The following is a 23,097-nucleotide window of genomic DNA, read 5'->3' as shown; positions in this document are numbered from 1 at the left end:
TATTAAATATTTTCTTTTTCTTTTTTTTAATTTAGAGCTTCATTTTTTTTAATTTAGAGCATCATTTTTTTTATAAGAATACAAGGTCTCATTAAAAACCCCTTTCTTGATTAATAGAGCTCATAAGCAGCTCTTTAATCAATGGAAGGAGGAAAAAAGTGCCTTAGAAGTATATTAGAATCAAGAAAAGTACATAAGAGTTGCAACAACCTTCAAGTCCCTTAAAAGTATAAATAAAAACATAAAAAATAGACTTAATCAACAATTTAAAAATCAATCTATACCAGCCTTAGCTAGGGTATCTGCCTCTAGGCTAGTTGTCCTATTGACCCATCTAATAACACCTTCAAGATCATTAAGCCTAACAACAATCTCTTTAACAATAGCAATGTAAACGGTTGGGCATATTTTTTTATAAAAATTGGAGGTCTCATTAAAAACTCCCTTTGTATTCGTCCACACACTAAGAAATATGTTAACGAACATTGGAAGGAATAAAAGAGTGCCTCATAGTTTATTAATAATAATACCCAATATATGAGAAAACACGAAATATCTTCATATGGTGATATACACCATTACAACAAACACCTTAAACTCTCACAACCTCAACCAAAAACCACAATCGACAAATACCCTATTTCTAAGTTACACCTCCAACATTTGGATAAAAACAACTCAAAATAACATAACACAAAAAAACCAACACCTGCAACCGTTTAAACTAAATCAAAGCCATAATTGAGGAGACGAGATCTAATGAGAATCGACTTCGTCAGGGACCCAAGAGTTTGGTTTGAATGAAGGTTCAATCTCATGCACCATGATTTCGAAGGAGTTATCACCGACCTTCAATTTCAACGTCTCATTAATTCTCACATGAACCTTTGTGAGGACTTGAATTTTTGCCCGATCAAAAGCTGATGGTGACTGACAACTTTCGTCGATTGCTAATAAATAACTCCACTTATCTGTAATGTTTTTGAAAGTATCACAATTCCAAGCGTGAAAAGGAACACCCTTGCAAACTAACCACACTCGACGACGCTCCACTACCAAACTCTCTGACCAAGCTTCGACTCTGGAGAACCACTTTGCGAGTGTCTCTGATTTATCGTTCTTCACACTTCTCAACGAAGCCGAGTCTTCGAAAACCATTAGAACTACATTTTCAGCAGCTCTCATTATCGAGAAACCAGTGAGGCCATTGACTTGCATTTGATTAGCAAGATTATTGATTTTGATAAAGTTCTTACACCACCCCACTAGACATTTACTCAATATGAGAAGTTTATTGTCGTCCACCACTCCTTCAACTTCACTGTGATTATTCCTCGAAACAACTTCCATCCCGGACTTGCGGTGAATAGCTGTCGAGGACTTTCTCCAATAGGAATGACGAGGTTTGAATTTAGAGAAAGAAACACCAATTTTACTGCTGTCGATAAGAGATACATTCATTTTTTATATCGCTTTCATTGCTTCTTCGATTGTTGCTAAGCGAATAAAACCAAAGCGAACTCCTTTTGAATTTCTTTTATTTGGAATAAAAGAATCAATTACCCGACAGTGGGTGCAAAATAAAGAACCAAGCCTCTTCAAATGGATATTCTCTGGTAAATTTTCAATAAATAACGTGTAGCATCCAGACTTATCATTATTGCACCCCTTTGTGGTGGATTCCTTGGTTCCATCGTGGACAATATCTGCGGCAGACTTTTCATCGCAACACCCAGTTTTAACAGGCATATAAATACTTGGAGATGCTACATGAGCTGGATTTGACATTGGCAGTAATGGAGGAACAAGATAACATCCATACTTGTCAAATGCATCAGAATCTGTAACTATTCCTCTTTTAACAACTAGATTCTTCTTTGCCATCTGAATGTGCAAAAGGGACTTCAACTTGGCATCAAAAACCATTTCCTGAAGGGCATCCTTGGTAGCAACTACAAATTTTGCATTTGAGAAGAGAGCGAAACCTTTAGGCTTTTCTCCCTTGTAGCTCACTTGCGAAGCTTCAAAACCTGGAAACCATCTCACTAAATTATGCAGCTCTCTCTCTCTTTGACATCTTCAGGCAGACCCGTAATGAAGATAGTACGAACCTCGTCATGATGAGAAGGGTGAGATGGCGGAGAAGGCGCGGCTGCAGAGGGCGAATGAGCTTGGACTGGAGGTTTCTGCTAGTGATAATGGTGGATTCCAACACTCGACATGATGAATGATTATTGAAGTTAAAAACTCAGTGACTTGACGATCTTTCCTGGTCACGCGCCCGGCGGTGGTGACTGTTGGCGAAAGAGACTCCGACAGGTAGATCTTGAGCCTGAGAAAAGGTGGAACTGCGGAGTCGTCCTTCAACGAAACCCTCAGAGATGGATTAGATCGGGAGATTGTAACTTGGCAGAACAATGGCGGGTTCTGGTTTTATCGAAGCAATCAAAGGCAGATTCACGGAAAACAGCAGCGAGTCTGGACACTAAGATGGGTTTTGTTCACGAGTGTACGACGAGCACGATGTCGAACACGGATGACGGACGGCAGCGTTAATCGGTGAAAAATGACGTTTAGATCTGTGCCGAATAAAAGACTTTCTCGAAAATCTAATCTCGACAATGGAATCAAAGTGAGGAGACGATCTTCCCTGAGGAAAAATGACGGCGAACGGATGACGGAGTGTGGCGACCGACGGCGGATGACGATGATTAACGTCGGCGAACGGCGATGAAGTTCATGCCAAACATGATACAGTGGTAAAGATGATGTAAGGTACTTGTACCTTTTCAAATGATTGTGGATCTAGGAAGGAAGCAAAACAACCTGCAAAGTGAATGGCTCAAAAATAGAATGGTTAAGGGTGGTAGACGTATGGTGAATTGGTAGGCTATTTAAATAATGAGTAATGGAAGCGGAAGATAGTTGATAAGGCTATGGTTATGGTGATGAAATAAAAGGATGGTTGTGAGGATAGTATCTTGAAGAGATCTCAAAGAAGAACCAATGCTATATAGAGCAGAGACCCAATCTTTATATTGTTTCTTCAAGGGATGGTGTTAAGTACTTTGACCCACTAGTTATATGAACTAGGAACCAGAAGTATCAAGATGAAAGGAAGGGGTTGACGCCACAAGTATAAAATACTTGATAAGTCGATAAAAAGTCACCATGACTTAAGAAGAGAATAATCTCACTTTAATTGAATAAAAAGGTGTCAACAAATGATGTAATGTTTTCCTATTTATAGGAAATGGAGAGACATGGCCGAATAAATACAAGATGATTCGGCCAGCCTATGTATCTCCCTATAAAGACATAATTTAAATGCTAAAAGAAAGGATGGTTCGGCCCTAGATGGAGGGAAATGATCCTTGGCCGAATAGTTCTTGTGTCTCCTCAAGTTGGCGCCAATTTGGATGGGAGATGATGCTTGGCCGAATAGGGAGAGGGCTCTTCATCTTGGCGCCTAAATGAGTTCACATGCAAGGCACATGGGGGCTGGTCATATGCACGGCACATGGGTGTTCTAGGAAGCCTTGTGGTGCACCCATGTGCATTGGATGATGGCTGGTCATGTGCTTCTTCTTAGGCGTGCATGTGTCTCCTCCAAGCTAGCTTGAGTGTTGAGCTAGCTAGCAAGCATGGGGCTGTTTGTGAATGATCTTCCTAGCCGAGTCCTTTTGAGCTCCATAACAGCATGTTCAGCTACATTCAGCTACCTTTGTCATCACTTTAGCAACTCAGCTTCAAATAGTCCAACTAGCTAAGTTTAGCTAGCCTGAAGCTTCTCCAGCTGAATCGAGCTTCCCTTAGCATTCCATGAGCTGCCTTGTACTTTGTGAGCTGTTTGTGAGCTATATATGACGTCCAAATCATTCACCAAGCTACCTCAACGTGCATCACACTCCATTGTACCTATATGTGTAAGGAAACAAGGTAAGTTCATGATATTGAGCTAAAACGAGCTAAATACCTTGCTGTCATGTTTGTTTATGGTGATGTGAGCTAAGTATGATGGTCATGAGCTAAGTACATCATCTCCTAATATGTGTAAGATAATGTATAAAGCCTAAGAGTTAATATGAATGCAAATAAACTAATGAAATGCATTATAAGTATGCTGCCTTGATGTATATATAATAATCATGCTTAATATGATAATAAAACTATCCTAACATGCTTAACATATTAAAATTAACAATGTGTAAGATGTGTTCATACTAAGTTATTCTTTAGCTATTAAAACATTATATAACATAACATAAGAGAGTGTTAAGTTATCAAATGAATCAAAAGCTTCAAGACACTTAGTTAAGAGAACTTCCCTGAATTGTTTGGCCCTTGACCTAGTAATGGGATCGTGTGGCATGACCTCCGGATATGGTGTAGACGTGACTATATCATCCCCCCTTCTTTTAAGCGATTTGTCCCCAAATCGTGTCCATCCTCAAAGGGAGATAAGTCAGTAATGTTGAATGAAGCACTGACGCCACCAAACTCACTGGGCAATTCAATTTTATAGGCATTGTCGTTGATCTTTTCTATAATCTGAAATGGACCATCTCCTCGGGGTAGTAGTTTAGACTTCATTTGGTTTGGGAATCTTTCCTTCCTAAAGTGATCCCAAACCCAATCTCCTACGTCAAAAGTTACCTTCTTCCTTCCTTTGTTTGCTTGTTGTTCATATTGTCTTGTTCTTCTCTCAATATTGTCCTTGACTTGTTGATGGAGTCTTTTAACAAATTCTGCTTTGTTCTTTCCATCTTTGTTCACTATCTGATCATAAGGTAAAGGAAGTAAGTCCAAAGGAGTTAAAGGATTGAAACCATACACTACCTGAAATGGAGAATGTTTAGTTGCCGAGTGAATGGTTCGGTTGTATGCAAATTCCACGTGTGGTAGGCATTCTTTCCATGTCTTAATATTTTTCTTGATGATGGATCGTAGTAGTGTTGATAAAACTCTATTAACTACTTCAGTTTGACCATCCGTTTGAGGATGACATGTAGTAGAGAATAGTAGTTTTGTGCCTATTTTACTCCACAAAGTCCTCCAAAAATGACTTAGGAACTTAACGTCTCTATCTGACACAATGGTTCGAGGAAGTCCATGTAACCTTACCACTTCTCGGAAGAATAAGTTGGCAACAAGAATAGCATCATCAGTCTTGTGACATGGTATAAAGTGAGCCATTTTGGAGAATCGATCAACCACCACAAATATTGAATCCTTTCCACTCTTTGTTTTTGGTAAACCTAAAACAAAGTCCATTGAAATATCTATCCATGGCATGGTTGGTATTGGCAAAGGCATGTATAATCCATGAGGCATGACTCTTGATTTTGCCCTTTTACATACTAAACACCTTTCACATACCTTTTCAACATACCTTTTCATCTTTGGCCAAAAGAGGTGTTCTTTCAGAATGCTAAGAGTCTTTTCAACTCCAAAGTGTCCCATGAGTCCTCCTTCATGTGCTTCTTTGGTTAACACTTCTCTTATGGAACCTTGTGGAATACATAATCGTCCTTCTTTGAAAAGATATCCATCATGCTGATAATACTTATCGTGAGCACCTGTTTCACATAACTTATACCTTTCTCCAAAGTCCAAATCAGTTGCATAATGTTCCTTAATGAATGAAAAACCAAGAAGTTTGGAATTCAAAATGTTAAGTAAGACATACATGCGTGAAAGAGCATATGCCACGACATTATCCTTTCCTCTCTTATAGTGGATGACATAGGGAAAAGACTCAAGAAATTCAACCCATTTGGCATGTCTCTTGTTGAGTTTGTGTTGTCCTTTGATATGCTTTAATGCTTCATGGTCAGTGTGTATCATGAATTCCTTTGGCAATAAATAGTGCTGCCAAGTTTCCAATGCTCGAATGAGTGCATACATCTCTTTGTCATATGTTGGATAGTTCAGAGTTGCACCATTTAGTTTTTCACTAAAATAGGCAATGGGTTTTCCTTCTTGACTTAAAACAGCACCAATTCCAATTCCGGAAGCATCACATTCAACTTCAAATGTTTTCTCAAAGTTTGGCAAGGCTAGTAATGGGGCCTTTGTCAAACAATCTTTGAGTTCGTTGAAAGATTTGTCTTGTTCATTGCCCCAAGAGAAGTTTGAATTCTTCTTAATAATCCCTGTTAAGGGTGCAGCAATGGAACTAAAGTTTGGTACAAACCTTCTGTAAAAACTGGCTAATCCATGGAAACTTCGAACTTGACTGACATTAACCGGTTTTGGCCATTCTTGTATTGCCTTAATCTTCTCTGGATCCACTGATAATCCCTGTGAACTTACAATAAAGCCTAAGAAAGTAACTTGATTAGTACAAAAATCACACTTCTTGAGATTAGCATATAAATGCTCTTCTCTCAAAGTGCTAAGAATAGATCGTAAGTGTTCAACATGATCTTTCAATGACTTACTGTATATCAAGATATCATCAAAGTAAACAACACAAAACTTACCAATATAAGGCCGAAGGACATGATTCATTAAACGCATAAAGGTACTAGGGGCATTAGTCAAGCCAAAAGGCATGACTAACCATTCATACAAACCTTGTTTGGTCTTGAACACAGATTTCCACTCATCACCTTCCTTCATTCTTATCTAATGGTAGCCACTTTTCAAATCAATTTTGGAGAAGATATTGGCCCCGCTAAGTTCATCGAGCATATCATCCAACCGAGGTATAGGGTGCCTATATTTGATAGTGATTTGATTCACTGCTCTACAATCCACGCACATTCTCCAAGTTTCATCTTTCTTTGGTACCAACAAAACGGGGACAACACATGGACTTAAGCTTTCTCGAATGTAACCTTTGTTTAGGAGTTCTTTGACCTGTCTTTGCAATTCATTTGTTTCTTCAGGATTGCTCCTATATGCTGGTCTATTAGGAATGGTAGCTCCAGGAATGAAATCAATTTGATGTTCAATTCCTCTAATCGGTGGCAATCCATCGGGAATTTCCTCAGGAAACATATCCTCAAATTCCTGCAAAAGATTAGAAATAGAAGAAGGCAAACCTTTAGGAGGGTTAGTAAGAAGAAAACTTTCCTTATACATAAGTATAAGTAGAGCTTTCTTAGTTGATAAATGTTTCCGAATATCTCCTCTGCTGGCATAGATATTCATCTTTGGAGTATGGATCTCTTTGGCCTTCTTTTCTTTCTCTCATTCTTCTATGCGTGATTTGAGGGTCACTTGACATTCCTGAACTTGGCTTGGTAACAAAGGTGCCAATATGATTTTCTTTCCCTGATGTTGGAATGAGTACTTGTTAGAGAACCCGTCATGGGTGGCTTTCTTATCATATTGCCAATGACGTCCTAGTATAATGTGACTTGCACTCATGGGCACCACGTCACAAAGGACTTCATCATTGTATCTTCCAATTGAGAAAGGTACAATCACTTGCTTGGTTACCTTGGCTTCTCCCACATCGTTGAGCCATTGGAGTTTGTAAGGATGAGGATGTTTGGAAGTCTTGAGACCCAACTTTTCCACCATGTGAGTACTTGCTACATTGGTACAACTTCCTCCATCAATGATCACCACACAAATTTTATCTCCCACGTGACATTTGGTATGGAAGATGTTTTCTCTTTGTTCATCATCTTGACTTTGAATGTTCAAAGTCCTTTTGACTACAAAAATGTTGGATGGAAGAGACATGTTAGCAAATAAGGAAAAAATTGAAATGTGTGTAGGACCTTACCAGAATATTCTCTCACAAAGCCTCACGAATCACTCCAAGAAAACTTGATGTCACTCAATCCGCTCGTGTTTGCACTCTAGGACTTTAATGGCTTTTACTTGTCCTCTTCTGATCTCACACACGCTCCATCCTTTTTCTCTCAATTCTCTTGTCTCAAGTTCTAATGAACTTTTACTCAAGACTATATCGAGTAATATCACTTGTTTGGCGTCGGCTGCAAATGGTTAGTAGGAATGGAAAGCAAATATAATTGAAAAGGTGGCTTAGAAATTAGAAAGAAGAGAATGAAAGGGTTACTTACACAAGTCACTTCACAACCTTCTATCACCACAATCAATTTTAAAGGCTTACTTGAAAATGCTTGGTGATGAGAATTGTTGATGAGTGCTTCCAACTTTTCTTTCTTTTCTTTGCTTTTTGAGTGCTTTGACTTTTGAGTCCTTCAATTTTCTTTGCTGATTTTTTTTCTTTTTCTTTGACTTTGCACTTCACTTTTGCACTTCTTTTTGTATTTTTCTTTTTGTTGTTGTTGCACGTTGCTTCTTCCACCAAAGCTCTGATTACCGCTTGATGTAAGGTACTTGTACCTTTTCAAATGATTGTGGATCTAGGAAGGAAGCAAAACAACCTGCAAAGTGAATGGCTCAAAAATAGAATGGTTAAGGGTGGTAGACGTATGGTGAATTGGTAGGCTATTTATATAATGAGTAATGGAAGCGGAAGATAGTTGATAAGGCTATGGTTATGGTGATGAAATAAAAGGATGGTTGTGAGGATAGTATCTTGAAGAGATCTCAAAGAAGAACCAATGCTATATAGAGCAGAGACCCAATCTTTATATTGTTTCTTCAAGGGATGGTGTTAAGTACTTTGACCCACTAGTTATATGAACTAGGAACCAGAAGTATCAAGATGAAAGGAAGGGGTTGACGCCACAAGTATAAAATACTTGATAAGTCGATAAAAAGTCACCAGGACTTAAGAAGAGAATAATCTCACTTTAATTGAATAAAAAGGTGTCAACAAATGATGTAATGTTTTCCTATTTATAGGAAATGGAGAGACATGGCCGAATAAATACAAGATGATTCGGCCAGCCTATGTATCTCCCTATAAAGACATAATTTAAATGCTAAAAGAAAGGATGGTTCGGCCCTAGATGGAGGGAAATGATCCTTGGCCGAATAGTTCTTGTGTCTCCTCAAGTTGGCGCCAATTTGGATGGGAGATGATGCTTGGCCGAATAGGGAGAGGGCTCTTCATCTTGGCGCCTAAATGAGTTCACATGCAAGGCACATGGGGGCTGGTCATATGCACGGCACATGGGTGTTCTAGGAAGCCTTGTGGTGCACCCATGTGCATTGGATGATGGCTGGTCATGTGCTTCTTCTTAGGCGTGCATGTGTCTCCTCCAAGCTAGCTTGAGTGTTGAGCTAGCTAGCAAGCATGGGGCTGTTTGTGAATGATCTTCCTAGCCGAGTCCTTTTGAGCTCCATAACAGCATGTTCAGCTACATTCAGCTACCTTTGTCATCACTTTTAGCAACTCAGCTTCAAATAGTCCAACTAGCTAAATTTAGCTAGCCTGAAGCTTCTCCAGCTGAATCGAGCTTCCCTTAGCATTCCATGAGCTGCCTTGTACTTTGTGAGCTGTTGTGAGCTATATATGACGTCCAAATCATTCACCAAGCTACCTCAACGTGCATCACACTCCATTGTACCTATATGTGTAAGGAAACAAGGTAAGTTCATGATATTGAGCTAAAACGAGCTAAATACCTTGCTGCCATGTTTGTTTATGGTGATGTGAGCTAAGTATGATGGTCATGAACTAAGTACATCATCTCCTAATATGTGTAAGATAATGTATAAAGCCTAAGAGTTAATATGAATGCAAATAAACTAATGAAATGCATTATAAGTATGCTGCCTTGATGTATATAATAATCATGCTTAATATGATAATAAAACTATCCTAACATGCTTAACATATTAAAATTAACAATGTGTAAGATGTGTTCATACTAAGTTATTCTTTAGCTATTAAAACATTATATAACATAACATAAGAGAGTGTTAAGTTATCAAATGAATCAAAAGCTTCAAGACACTTAGTTAAGAGAACTTCCTTGAATTGTTTGGCCCTTGACCTAGTAATGGGACTGTGTGGCATGACCTCCGGATCTGGTGTAGACGTGACTATATCAAAAGATGTGCTGAAATGATGGATGATAATAAAATCACCTTGAACCAGGGAGCTTCTCTCACTAGGTTTCCGGTTGGGCATATTTCAAATTTCTTAATCCAATCGACTGCCACCTTGCTATCACTCTCAATGATCAAACGATCCTTGATCAGATCTCGAAATGTGTCAAAAAACGATAAGCCCTTTTGAATAGCTTTTAATTCTATCAAGGTAGGAGGCCCCGAACCAGCAGACTCCTTAAAAGAGCCTAAGATCGAACCAATAACGTCTTTTAAAACTCCTCCCAAGCCACTTCTTTTCCAATCACTTGTAGTAGCAGCATCAACATTTAATTTAATAAAACCCTTGGGAGGAAGACACCAAGGGAACTTGGAAACAATCGGTTTAGGGTGCAAACAACAAGAATCCCCCAAGGAAGGATCCGATATTAGTAAATCCTTAGAGATAGAAGCGTCTTTGAACTTAGCTAAAAACAATGAAGCAAGCCTAAACCTTGCTAAGAAGAATCCTGCTTGATCAAACTTCCCCCCTTTGAACACAATAGAATTCCTAATTTTCCAAGTGGTCCGAAGGACAACCCCTGGAATAAATCGCCAAATAGCTGAATTTATATTCAAGTCATCCCAGGCTAGGAGGAAGATTTTAGCATTATAATGAAAAACAGAATTAATCCTCCAATACTTCATAAGTTTATTCCATAGAGACCACACAACCGAACAAGAGAAAAACAAGTGAAAAACAAGCGACTCTTCCATCATCTTACAGAGAGGGCATAACACATCTTCAATACCCTGAACTCCTCTTTTGCATAATTTTGTCTTCACTGCCAGCTTGTGATGAACTACTTGCCACATAAATGTCTCCACTTTTGGAGGCAGCAGACCCCTCCATATTATGTTCTTCCAGAAACTGATCTCCTCCAAACCCATAGAACCCGAAGAACAATAACACAAGATTTAACAGAATACACCCCATCCCCAGTGCCTTTCCAAAACAGCCCATCAGAAGAATCCAAGGACAGTGAGAAATTCGAAATAACTGCAAAAAGATTAGACCACTGTTCACATTCCCAATCATTCAAATTCCTTCTAAGCTGAACATCCCAAACCCATCCCAATGAGCTGTATTCACCAAACTCAATTAATTTTCTATTCTTGTTTATGGAAATAGAAAACAGTCTAGGAAAAAAAAATTAAAATCCAATAGCATAACAGTCGATCCAACAGATGAAACGTACCATTAAGTAGAAAAGACTGCTGCAAGTGAAATTTATGGTTTTGTTCACTAATCATTACAAGAACCCCTAACAGACCATGCATAGTTCAAAAACGAAATCACAAGCTGACTACACAAAGCGTTGCTGGAAACTTACAATCAGAATCCGGAAAACAAAGCATTCTTGCCACCGATAAAAGATAAAAAAGACGATTGCTTGTTCGTTCTTCAGCCAAATGTTGCAATCAGGAAGGCCTTGTAAATGCTCATGAACCTGGCAACAAATGCTACAAAATTAATCCAGAAAACATATTAATGAATTTGATTAGCAAAAGCTGGAAACATTGAAAGAAGAAACATGTCAGAACAAAGGGAAACATATTAATTTGAATATTTCAGCGGGTAATTAGATCTGCCAAATATTGTCATCTTGATATCTCTAAGATATCGGGTTCAGAATAGGCAGTGTGATTTTTAAGAAAACAACCAACTCACATAATTTCAAAGCTTAGGCACTTATGTTATTCGGACATATGAGTAGGTGTCTAGCACAAGCATCTTCATTTTTTTAAAGTTTTTTTTCTTCCAAGCATTTGGATGGTTATATCGTCATACTCATGTCCAGATACAGGTATTTAAAAAAAAATGAAGAGTCACAGTAACATAGTTAAGCACAATGGAATAAAAATTTCTTTTCTACGAGTGACAACCCACATCGTCTTTCCATGATCAACGGAATATAAATATAGGTCAATATCAATGAAAGAATGGAGGAATTAGCATCAAACCAAAGATAATCCATAATCACTTGCTCAAGACACTTTCGAAACTTAATCGAGTCTTTCCATGACCGCATATCCATCTTCATTCAACATCCACTAAGAAATTCATTCAAACACAATGGAGGAACGTGTCTTCAGTTCAAAACATTTCATATTCCCAATAAGAACACGTCATTTCATAATTTGAGCTAGCTAACTCAATCTAATAAAAAGTTGAAAGTTCTGGTTACCTTCAATATGAAAGATGGCTTTCTGTCCGAGATGCATCCTATGCTCCTGTTAAATAAAAAGAAATTGTCAGACCGAATTATTAGTACAGAAAAAAATCAAGCTAGCACTAAATTCAGCAATAATGTTTTATTTTTAAGCAGGGGAATGCCTAGTGGCTTTCAGCAGCCTGTAAATTGAAGCATCAGATCAGATCTTATTATCACCCTGAAAATATCTTAACTCACGACCAGCATACGTGGATATTTTACTATATTACTCTAGGATTATCACTAATGCCACCATTAATTGAAAATTTCTACCAGTGGTCTCACTACTAGCTCTTTATCTGCTGCTATTGATTGGCATGACATCTTCAAATTATCCAAGAAGAAATCATTTTACACAAAACTCTGCTCAAAGAATTCATATATTTTAATGTAATTAATTGATAGTATTATTTTGACCAATGTACAGCCTTTATTCCTTCCATCTTTTCATCTGGGGGTTTGCAAAATAAAAGGAAATCTGTAAGTTTTCGAAAGATTGGTTTCGTTTTAAGGCCAAAGCATTGAGCTGTGAATCAAGGTCAATTGCTAGTTGACAATTTTGATGAAACACCTAATAGTCAGCCACAACTTAATGTTGGTCAGAGAATGTTAACACTTACTGCCTGGAATAGGATAGACTATTGAACTTACATAATATGCGGCCCAATGGCACACCTCATGTTTTAGCTCTGCATCCAATTTCTTCAATAACTCATGAAGGAGCCTCTGAGTCAGAAAGCAAGTAAACTTTAATTCAAGGAGGTATCAGAGTGCAACATGAAAATGGGTCTGTATTTACCTTCAGGGTCATCTCAGGAGGAATACAATTAATAAGCAATTCATACACCTTTCCTCGAACCTGAAACAACCTAAAGAACAAAAAAAAGGTTTGATAAGAAATTCAAGAAGACAGATACTCAAAAAGATACCATAAAATAAAGGGCAGTTTGCATTTCAATTAACTTCTACTAATCCTACCCGTACATCTTTCCTATAGGAACTAGCCATAAGCCCATAAGTAATCACATAACCAACTTGTTAACCAAATGAACTGAAAGAAATATTAACTATTGCAACAATAATAAGATAGTGTATGATACTCCAGTCGGAACCTTTTAGGGCTTTGCTCCTTCATTATATCAGTTGCTATTTCATATATATATTCCTCCCAATCCATTGGCGGAATTGTTTGGGTGTTTGTGAAAGGGTACCTATATAGTACAAAAAAATAAAACATGTGTAAGGAAGTTTCTTGCCAATTTGCATGATGCCAGTATTAATCCATAATTGATAACACCGAGCTTAACTGTTGAACACGGTAAGTCTCAAATGACAACATAGCTCTCCTTAAACTCCTGTTTGATTTTTTGGCAATGCGAGCTGCAAAACCAAATGGAAGTTGCAATCCTTCTTTCTTTTTTAATATGAACTCTAGCACCTTAATGATCTGGCGTAGAGAGTTTTACAGAAATAAAGTTTAATTCACCAATAAGAAGACATATTGAGAGATCAAAGATTCTTCATGAAAATATGCATAGAAACATCATTAAGGGCAGAGTTGAAGGAAAAACCCCTAAAAGGGTTTGAGGAAAAAGATTTGAAGGAACGTTCCCTGGAATTTATTTATTCATCTTTTCACATATTTATAATAATAATAATAATAATAAAAGACAAAAAGCAAACACTGCCGACCTGTTCTTCGGAAGGAGCATTTACTCGAATATTCAGACAACGAGACCGAATTGCCTCAGTGACATTTGAAGAACTATTACAGCACAAAATTAGACGGAAAGAAGCACTGTACCTCTCCATTAAAAATTATAAATAAAAACATTATGAATCGATTCAAAAGGTTAAAAAAACAAATGGAAAAAATAGACCTTTTCAGCAGAAGGACCGAAGATCCGTCTGAGAAGAGTCATAATTATGGTTTTCTTGCCAGGCCCAGATGGTCCATAGAAGAGTAAATGAGGGCAATCCTGCTCTGCAACCTGTCTAAATAAAAAATATAAAAACAAACCCATGAAACTGAAACAATTAAAAACAGAAATGGAAAAAAATTATGCATTAAAAATAAACAAAAAAATTCGTTTGAAGTGAAGAAAAAATGGGTACCAGTTTCTTGAGATTAGTGGCAATCTCCTCATGAACCATAGCTCGGTCAAGGGTTTTGGGTCGGTATTTGTCAACCCACAACATCTTTAAAAAAAAAATTGGAAAACAATTGGTAACTCTAAGTAATCTCAGTGAGATAGAAACAAAGAAAGAAGACGGGAAGTGGCGGGAAAGAGGAAGAGAAACACTAACAAAGAGAAATGTTGTTGAGCTTCGATCTTGGAACAATTACGGTTGGTGGACGCGCGTCCAAACCACTCGACCGGCAGTATCAAATTGAAGAATTCTTTATATATTATATAAATACTGAACAAACTATATATATCTTAGCACAAATTACAATTTATTTTATATACTTTTAAATATCGTTAATGGTAAAAGTAATTGAATACGAGATTTGAAAATAAAAATAAAATTATAAAGTTATAATTAATTTTTTAAAATTATAATTTTTTTTATTTGAGTTACTCTCTATGATTTATCTATTTGTAGTACAATAAATAAGAGAACATTTAATTCTAGACTCGAACACTATAATAACTTTATATATATATAAAAACGATAAGCAAGCTATCCATTCTTATAATCGGGGTATAAATAATGTTCATGCATACTACTTGAAAGCTAAAAACATCCACATACAGTCTCAGTAATGATAAAAAAATTATAATAGTCTTAATAGATTCATATCTTAAATTTATTAAAAAAATTAATTTATAATTTATTTTTTAATAAAAGCTTAAATTATTAATTAAGTTAAAATAATTAATTTAATTATGTATATTGGTTTAGTGTTTAAATTGCTTACACATTTGCCTAATCTCAATGTTCGACTCTCCAAACCAGGGTTTCAAATTGCGGACAAAAAACGCAATAACGACTGTGATATTGCGGTAGTGCCGCCGTCCGAAACCGGTTTTCATGATTTTTGCGGTGGGTAACAGATTCACACCAATAGTGGTTCGTCACGGCCGCAATTTAGCATTTTACAGTAAATAGAGTCGATAACGGGATGCTATCCCCGTTATTCAACTGTGACTTCAAAAAAAAGAACAAGTAGAAGCAGGGGATGCCAAAGAGAAAGAGATGTGCTCAATCGACCAAACTTCAGTCGTGGCCCGTGAGAAAATAAACGATTAAAGAGTGGAGGCCAAAGAGGAAACATGGGAGGAGACGAGGAGTCAAAAACCAGATAAAAATGAAAGTATGAAACCACTGTACTGGAGTGGTTGCATCCTTCGTTTTACGTGGATTGAAAAAATCATAGAATAAAAGAGAATTTTGATTTAACATAATGATATGGTGAAACCCATTTGATTCATTTGTTTGGGGAAGGAAAATAATATGGTGGGATGAAGCAGTGGGAGAATGAGGTAGGAGATGGCTAGAAAAGGAGGTAGGAGATAGCTAGAGAAGACAGATGATTGAATTGCGGTGATTCGGGTCACTTAACTTTCTATTCTTTTTAATTGGGATAGACTACATAAAGCATCACTTAAATTTCTATTCTCTCCTATTTTCTCACTGAACTTTAAAATTTTTCAATTTACTCATTAAACTTTCAGATTGATACTATTCTTTTTATTAAATTGAATTAAATTTATGACCAAATTAATAGAATGTATAAATATTGAGGATCAATTATATAATTATATTAATTTTATTAACTGTCGTTAAATGTTAACGGAAAGTGATTTGATTAAATTTATTTAAATAATTGAGTGGTCTGATTGACAATATTTCAAAAATGATAGTCAAAATTAAAAAAGGCTATAGTTAGGTGGTTACTGATATAATTTACCCTTTATTTACGTAAATAAAAGAATAAATTACACACTCATGGTCACTCAAGTTTTAACAAAGTTCTATTTTGATCATTACAATTTTAAAAACTATGTTATAATCACTAAAGTTTTTAATAAATTGCAAAATAATCACCACTTTCAAGTTGATGACGTTAACAAAAAGGGTTAATATCCCGTTTAAAAGCTAAACTATAATTAAAAATTTAATTTGGACCTTTAATATATATTTTTAATCAATCTCCTCCTCATCTTTCAAGTTTCTAGCCTCTAAACAATTGATCTCTATTTTATCGAATTTATTCAAAATCAATACATTCAAATCACTACAACAGCTTAAATCAAAACCCATATTGTGTTTAAGGGTCCGTTTGATAATGTTTTTGAAAAACACTTTTAGTTAAAGAGCTCATTTTAATCGCAAAATCAATGTTAAACAAAAAAAAATTGAAAAAAAATGAAGTGAAAACGGTGGTTTCAAACCAATTACAAAAGCTCATTTTAATAGCTTTTTTATTTTCATATATTGAGCAAATTATATTTTTACACTTACTAATGCATGAATTCCACTCAATTATATATTTACATTTTATTTTAGTAATTTAATACGAACATTTTTAAAAATAATTTATTAATTAATAATTTATTTTAATTATTTAGAAATAAATAAAATTCAAGGTTTGTATATTAAAATATTAATAATGATTATTATAAAATATATTTTTATTATAATTATATATTTTTATTTTTTATATATTTATTTTAGTTTAAATTGATATATTTTATAATAATAATAATAATTTATTTTGAATTTATTTATAATGTATATATATATATATATATTGAATGGTTAAAAGGATAAATATATCATTTAAATTATGTTATTTTAAATTTTAAATGAGTGATTATAGTTGAATTGGAATAATTGAACACTTCATCTCGTTATGAAATGGAACTAATGAGAGATACCATAACTTATAGTTTAATAAATTCACTTTAATTTGTAAGCACTAATAAGAGATATCATATCTTCTAGTTTAATAAATTCATGATTTATATATTAAAATAAAGATAGTGAATTATTTAAAATTTATTTATTATAATTATATTTTTATTTGTATTTTTATATTTTTATTATAGTTTAAATTGATACATATATAATAATATACTTTTTAATTTATTATAGTTTAAATTGATATGATTCTTAGGTGTATATATAAATTAAATGATATATTTTTAATTTACAACATAACGTATATAATGGATATTTTATATTTTCAAACTTACCTTTTAACATTAATCACAAACATTTAAGTTTTAAACTGCATTTTTGTACAACACTTTTAAATTTTTCAAAAGTTATGCCAAACTGACCTTAAGCCAAGGCTCACTCCTCTAGTATTTTTAATGTTCGAACTCGAGACCTCAAGGAATAACAACAATTCCTTTACCAAGTTCACTCAATTCTTGCAAATCATCTCATTTTTTATTTGTATACAAAATATTTTTTTTCTCAATTTTCTGTGTTTTCTAATGGATTCTTTGCTCATGTAGAGCAGTGGGAAAAAAATTCCCATATAAGGTTTTCGTCATATTATTTCTCAATCTGGGGTGATTGCTATGTTACAGTGTAAGGAGAAGACGTTAGGAATATCGTGCGACCTTAATTTTTTGGGTAAAAAACGTATAGTAATCCATGCGTTTTCAATTTTGTCAAAACTAAAAACGTATAGTAATCTTAGAGTCTTCAAGTGAAGTTTGTGTACTCTTGGAGTCTTCAAAAGTATTGTATCATTTAGCCTAGTCTGAAAAATAATGTTAGAGGTAGATTACTTTGATAAATATTTGTTTTAAAGGCATTATTTCAACCATTTCCCTGTTTTTTTAACGGGATAATGGCTAAAATAATTTTTTCAACTTTCCCTCAAAATAATCCACTTCAAGCATTATTTTTCAGAATAGAGTAATTGCTACAGTTCCTTTAGAAACTAAAGACTGCTATGAGTCTTTAATCTTGGTAAAACTAAAGATACAGTAATCTATATGTCTTCTACCGAAAAATTAAAGTCGCACCATTTTCCTAATGTTATTCTCTTTATACTGCAACAAAATTCTTATTTCAGAAAATGATATCATGAGGATATTATACGGAGAATTTTTTCCCACTGCTCTACACGAGGAAGCCGTTTTTTAACTTACCAGACAACCGACCCATATAGAAAAAGGGGATAAATCCAACATCTTTTCCCACCAAACATCGTTAAAAACGAGAGGCACCAAGAAAACCCACAGTTCTTCGATTTTTTTTGTAGCTCTCTTCAAAGGTTTCTAATTTACTTAAAAAACCCAATTATCCAGTCCCCTAGTTTTCATCGAAGAAATTCACTTTTGTGTGTTTTTCTAAACAGTAAGATTATTATTTGTTGTTTGAAATTTGGGATATAATGGAGTCTTCCATGAGAGTTCCATCTCCAATAATATTTCCCATAAATTCAACACCGAAACTGAAAAAATTTAACAAAATTTCTTATGGTTTTGGATCTAGTGGATGCAACTGGATTTCTAAAATATACGCAGTTCGTTCCAGTGTCCCTGTTTCATCATCATCTTCTCATGAGGTTAGTTTAGCTACATTTCTTTATTTTAACCCTTTTCTTATGTAATTTTTATGCATATTCATATTAACTACGACGTGTTCATTTAATTTTCTTATTTGAGAAACTATATAATGTAAATGAACCCTTTTTTTAAATTTCAAGTTCTTTCGTTTTCTGCTGTTTGAATTACAGTGAATATTTTATTCTCAAAGTTGCTACTATTATATGCGAATTTTTTGGCTAATATTTTTTTCCTCGTCTGGGTTGTTTATTTGATCTAGTTCTACTTGTGAAGTGTTTGACTTTAAATTTATCCATTTCTATCCATTAAGAAAAGCTTTAAGAAGTATAATGGCGCTATTATTTAATCTTCATTAACCTTTAGAAACTCTTACAATGGCCACTGAAAATTTGCATAAACTTATGTACAGTCTGGATCTTGCATTTGCTACTTGTGTTCTATGTCTCTGGAGTAAAAGCCTATGTTGCTTCGACTCTTGGTTATTCAAAAAACATGAAAATCTTTGAAAAATTAAACAAAACTGTGTTAGACATATACCCGCATATATGTATTCGACACTCACGCTCGAGTTTGAATTAAAAAGGTAAAAACCAAAAGTAAAGTTAAGAAATCAGATAGAGAAGTTTGTTTTTTTTACTTTTGTATACAACTATATTAGAAATCGTGTTACATTTTAGTATTGTGTTAATTTTTAATCAACTTTTGAATTTTATTTTGATTGTTTTCTTTTGTTTTCTAGAAGATTTTACAAGGAATAAAATATGAATGGTGGTAAAATGCAAGTAGCAATCGTACCAAACAAATAAACCCTCGATTGTTTGGAAATCTTTGTTTATTTTGTTTTTATCATAGTGCATCAATTAGGTGTTGGGAATCACGATCTTTCTTGCTTCGTGAAGTTAAGATAGACACTTAGAGATTAAGGATAGTAATGAAAGCACAAGAGTATAATTCTCCAATTTGGAGATTCTTCCACTATACAAAAGAATAGTAGGATTACAAGGATGTGTTCACAAAATTTTACTCACACTTGGTGGCTCACTCAAGCTTGAGGATAAAGACTTCCCAAGCTATCTCTCTTCTCTCTCAAACAAGCTCTCTAACTCTCTTAATATTTTTGGAACTCTTGGATTTCTTGGATGGTAGGAATGAATTCTCTCACCCCTATTTATACTACTCCACCTCTAAAATGAATAATAGAGATTAATTATCTAGAATGCTCCACACACCCTAGGAAGCTCTACACTCTTCCACTCTCTTCCTTATTCTTCCATACTCTTCCACAAGGTTCCACGAATCTCCAGAATATTCCAGAGGATTTCATACTCTTGCACAAGCTTCTAGAGAGTTCTACACTTCTCTAGAGTTCTCCGGAATGTTCTAGAAAATTCTACACTTCTCTAGAAAGCTTTAGAATTTTCTAGAACCTCTCCAATTAAGGAGAGATCCAACATTAGGCTCATCGAATATCAATACCAGATTGCTTTCTTGTGATTGTTTTGATACCCGGTATTGTTAAGATAATTGTCCAGTTGGGTTGTCTGACTAATACCAGTTCTGATACACCTTCAAAATAAGATGCTTATGAAGTTTATATTTGAAATGGTGAATTTTGATGTTACAGGATGAGTCAAGGTCAGCGGGGGATGCACAAAGACGAAGAAGCAGTCTTGAATCACTATTTTGTTATGATAAACCTATGCCTGAGGAACGAATTGAAGAACCAGTTGGGGTATCTTTGGCTGAAAAAATAGTTGGAGATAATCCCCGTTGCACGGGTTGTCAGGCTAAAGGCGCTGTCCTTTGTACCACTTGCTCTGGGTGTGGATTATATGTGGACTCGATATTGGAGAGCCAGGGTATCATTGTCGAAGTCCGCTGTCTAGGTAAAGTTAATGCTTCTTCAATGATTTTTATTTTCCTAAATGCATTTTTATGCTGTTAATTTCCTACATGTGTACTTGAATGATATTGCTATGGACCCGATTCTGCATGACAAACAGATGTGGCTCTAAATACAACCCTTAAATCCTGTTTATTATAGGAATTATCCTTGATGAAATGATTAAATTAGGATTTACTATGATGCTTCTAGAATAACTAAAATTCAAAGTATTTTTGAGCATTTGCTCTTTATAGGTCATTTCTTGTCTTAAAGCTTCCCCTGCTTGCTGCCGTGGTATGCAAATATCATGAAATAAAATTCAGTGCTTCTTGGTGAAATACATTGTGATTTTACATTAGCAAATCGAACAGTCCGACCTATGTTAAAGTAGGTGCACATGAATTGGCTCGACTACTCTACCTATCAACACTGTAATTTTGGTTCTTGTTTCTTAGTTTTGTCCAATCACGAAAGACATTTGTAGAATACAATTATTTGTGAACTCCCGTTGTCATTGTTATTGCATTGAGGGCCACTCAAGTATTTTGAACTCTTAGCATCACGAGTCCTGAGATTTTTATTTTTGTAACAAAGGAGGTCACAATTTTGGAATAAGGGAAGGATCGATGATATTGGATTCAAACCCCAAAAACCTGTTAGTTGTCACCTCTTAAAAGGTAGCTGCATGAATCAGCTGGATAAAGCTCCAGGTTAAATTGTTTTAATCAAAGTCTGGAAATATGGTAAGGGATGACACACATTGGATACAATGTGACTTAGAAAATGTGACAGCATGGATCAACTGGACTAAGCTTTGGGATTAAAGCTTTGGTTTTAATCCCAGATTTTGTTCGTTATATACATCAATTGGATTAAGCTTTGGGTTTCATGTGGCGGATCTTTTTTTAAGTACGGTTTTTCCGTTATGTTTATATGCCTGCTAATATGATGTACTGAAGTATAAATTTCGTTACTGTTCAGGTTGTGGAGGAACTGGCAATATTATGTGCTTGGAATGCGGTGGCCGAGGTCATCTAGGACCCAAATAATTTGCCGTTGGCCTCCTTACCTCTCCTCGGAAAATTTGCTCTAGCCCTTTATATGTATCATTTACGCATTGGAATTTCATTTCTTCTAGTCATGTAAGCCGTGATAAAAGAAATTCAACAATGTAATTTGATTCATGCCATTTTCTAACCATGTTTGCTTTCGTTTTAAGATCTGTCAATTACATATGCCAGTGCACTGTCGTTTATAATTATATTTGGACCTGCACATTAAACGAATCGCAGGCAAAGAAGATCCAACATCAAGATGCCAAACCCAACCTTAGTCGATATGAACTATTGGAGAAGATCGGCCTATTTTTTCCGGAGTAATGTTTATCCATTGAGTATGAACAAAGCGACATCAGTGGTTAAATGTATATTTGTTATCTTTTGAAGTGTTGAGTTTGAACATGGCTCTGTAGATTTGTATGAGCGTTCGTTGTCAAATGATTGAGAGTTTTTTTAAAACAAATACTATCTTATAATCATTCAGATTAATAAAAAAATCTGATATTCATTGAGCAATGATCCTTTCACTTTGGCATCATTGGATCACTAAGGTAGACTACTACAATCTACGGAGACCATGTTGGACAAAAATATACATAATTTGATCAAGATGTGACCGTAGTCGCCGAAAGAAGCTGATCGAAAGCAATGGCATGTGACATCGAAACCCAGGGTGGCAGATGTAGTAAAATTTAATCGAATCATCTTGTTCGTTTGTATAAAAACTTTTAATTAATCAAATCATTTTGTTTGTTTGTTTAAAAAAAATTAAAATCTTACCTTATCAATAATCCTACGCTAAAATAAATAAGTGTCTAAACTGCATCGTTTTTTTCTATTTAGTTGTCTAAACATTTTTCAGTCGATTAATGTATTTAACATTACAAACGTTAACACTTTAAGTGTCTCGATTGTAACAACTGTTAAAAAATTTCGCTTAAATGCGACATGTGTTACGAAATAAAATCTTCAAAATTACTAAAATACAACATGTGTTACGAAATTTTTTAACAATCATTATAGTCAGATATTGAAAATGATATCATTTGTAACATTAGACATCTGAATTGACCAGAAAATAATTTATATTTAAATGAAAAAATAATATAATTTGAACACTTATTTTACATTAAACCTATAAATAAAAACAATTTTTGTAGGAGATAAATAATGGTAAAAGTAATCTTCTAAATACTGATATTCATTAAAGGTAAACTAAATTTCAAAATAAATACTATTTTAAAGTCTAAGATTAGTCTGACATGCTTGGCAAACACCGATGAACATCATAACGATGAGCATCATTAATTTAATTTATAAAATTTTAAAATTATGAAATACTTAATATATAATTATAAATTAGTTAAAAATTTAAAAGTAAATTATTTAAAATAAAGGATAAACTATATCACTGACCA

The 23,097-nt window shown here is 34.8% G+C and overlaps 2 protein-coding genes across 2 annotated transcripts; one reads left to right on the top strand and one right to left on the bottom strand.

Moving 5' to 3' along the window:
- Nucleotides 1–10,888: 10,888 nt before the first annotated feature.
- LOC120121399 (replication factor C subunit 3-like) lies at nucleotides 10,889–14,399 on the bottom strand. The gene is made up of 10 exons (XM_039140752.1): nucleotides 14,316–14,399; nucleotides 14,081–14,191; nucleotides 13,893–14,006; nucleotides 13,508–13,647; nucleotides 13,313–13,411; nucleotides 13,000–13,069; nucleotides 12,852–12,926; nucleotides 12,174–12,219; nucleotides 11,319–11,448; nucleotides 10,889–10,984 (listed from the first exon to the last, which is right to left on the bottom strand). Exons 1-9 carry the CDS (start codon nucleotides 14,397–14,399, stop codon nucleotides 11,390–11,392), a joined length of 798 nt encoding a protein of 265 aa, XP_038996683.1. The 3' UTR covers nucleotides 10,889–10,984; nucleotides 11,319–11,389.
- A 4,127-nt stretch (nucleotides 14,400–18,526) lies between these two features.
- LOC120121400 lies at nucleotides 18,527–21,810 on the top strand. Its single transcript, XM_039140753.1, has 3 exons — nucleotides 18,527–18,735; nucleotides 20,361–20,622; nucleotides 21,603–21,810. The coding sequence occupies exons 1-3, from the start codon at nucleotides 18,562–18,564 to the stop codon at nucleotides 21,668–21,670; spliced, it is 504 nt and encodes a 167-aa protein (XP_038996684.1). The 5' UTR covers nucleotides 18,527–18,561; the 3' UTR covers nucleotides 21,671–21,810.
- The last annotated feature ends 1,287 nt before the right edge of the window (nucleotides 21,811–23,097 follow it).

Source organism: Hibiscus syriacus, unplaced genomic scaffold, assembly GCF_006381635.1.
Source record: "Hibiscus syriacus cultivar Baekdansim isolate YM2019G1 unplaced genomic scaffold, ASM638163v2 tig00110372_pilon, whole genome shotgun sequence".
NCBI lineage: Eukaryota > Viridiplantae > Streptophyta > Magnoliopsida > Malvales > Malvaceae > Hibiscus > Hibiscus syriacus.
Note: the sequence above shows the minus strand (reverse complement) of the source record. Positions and strands in the feature narration are given on the sequence as shown.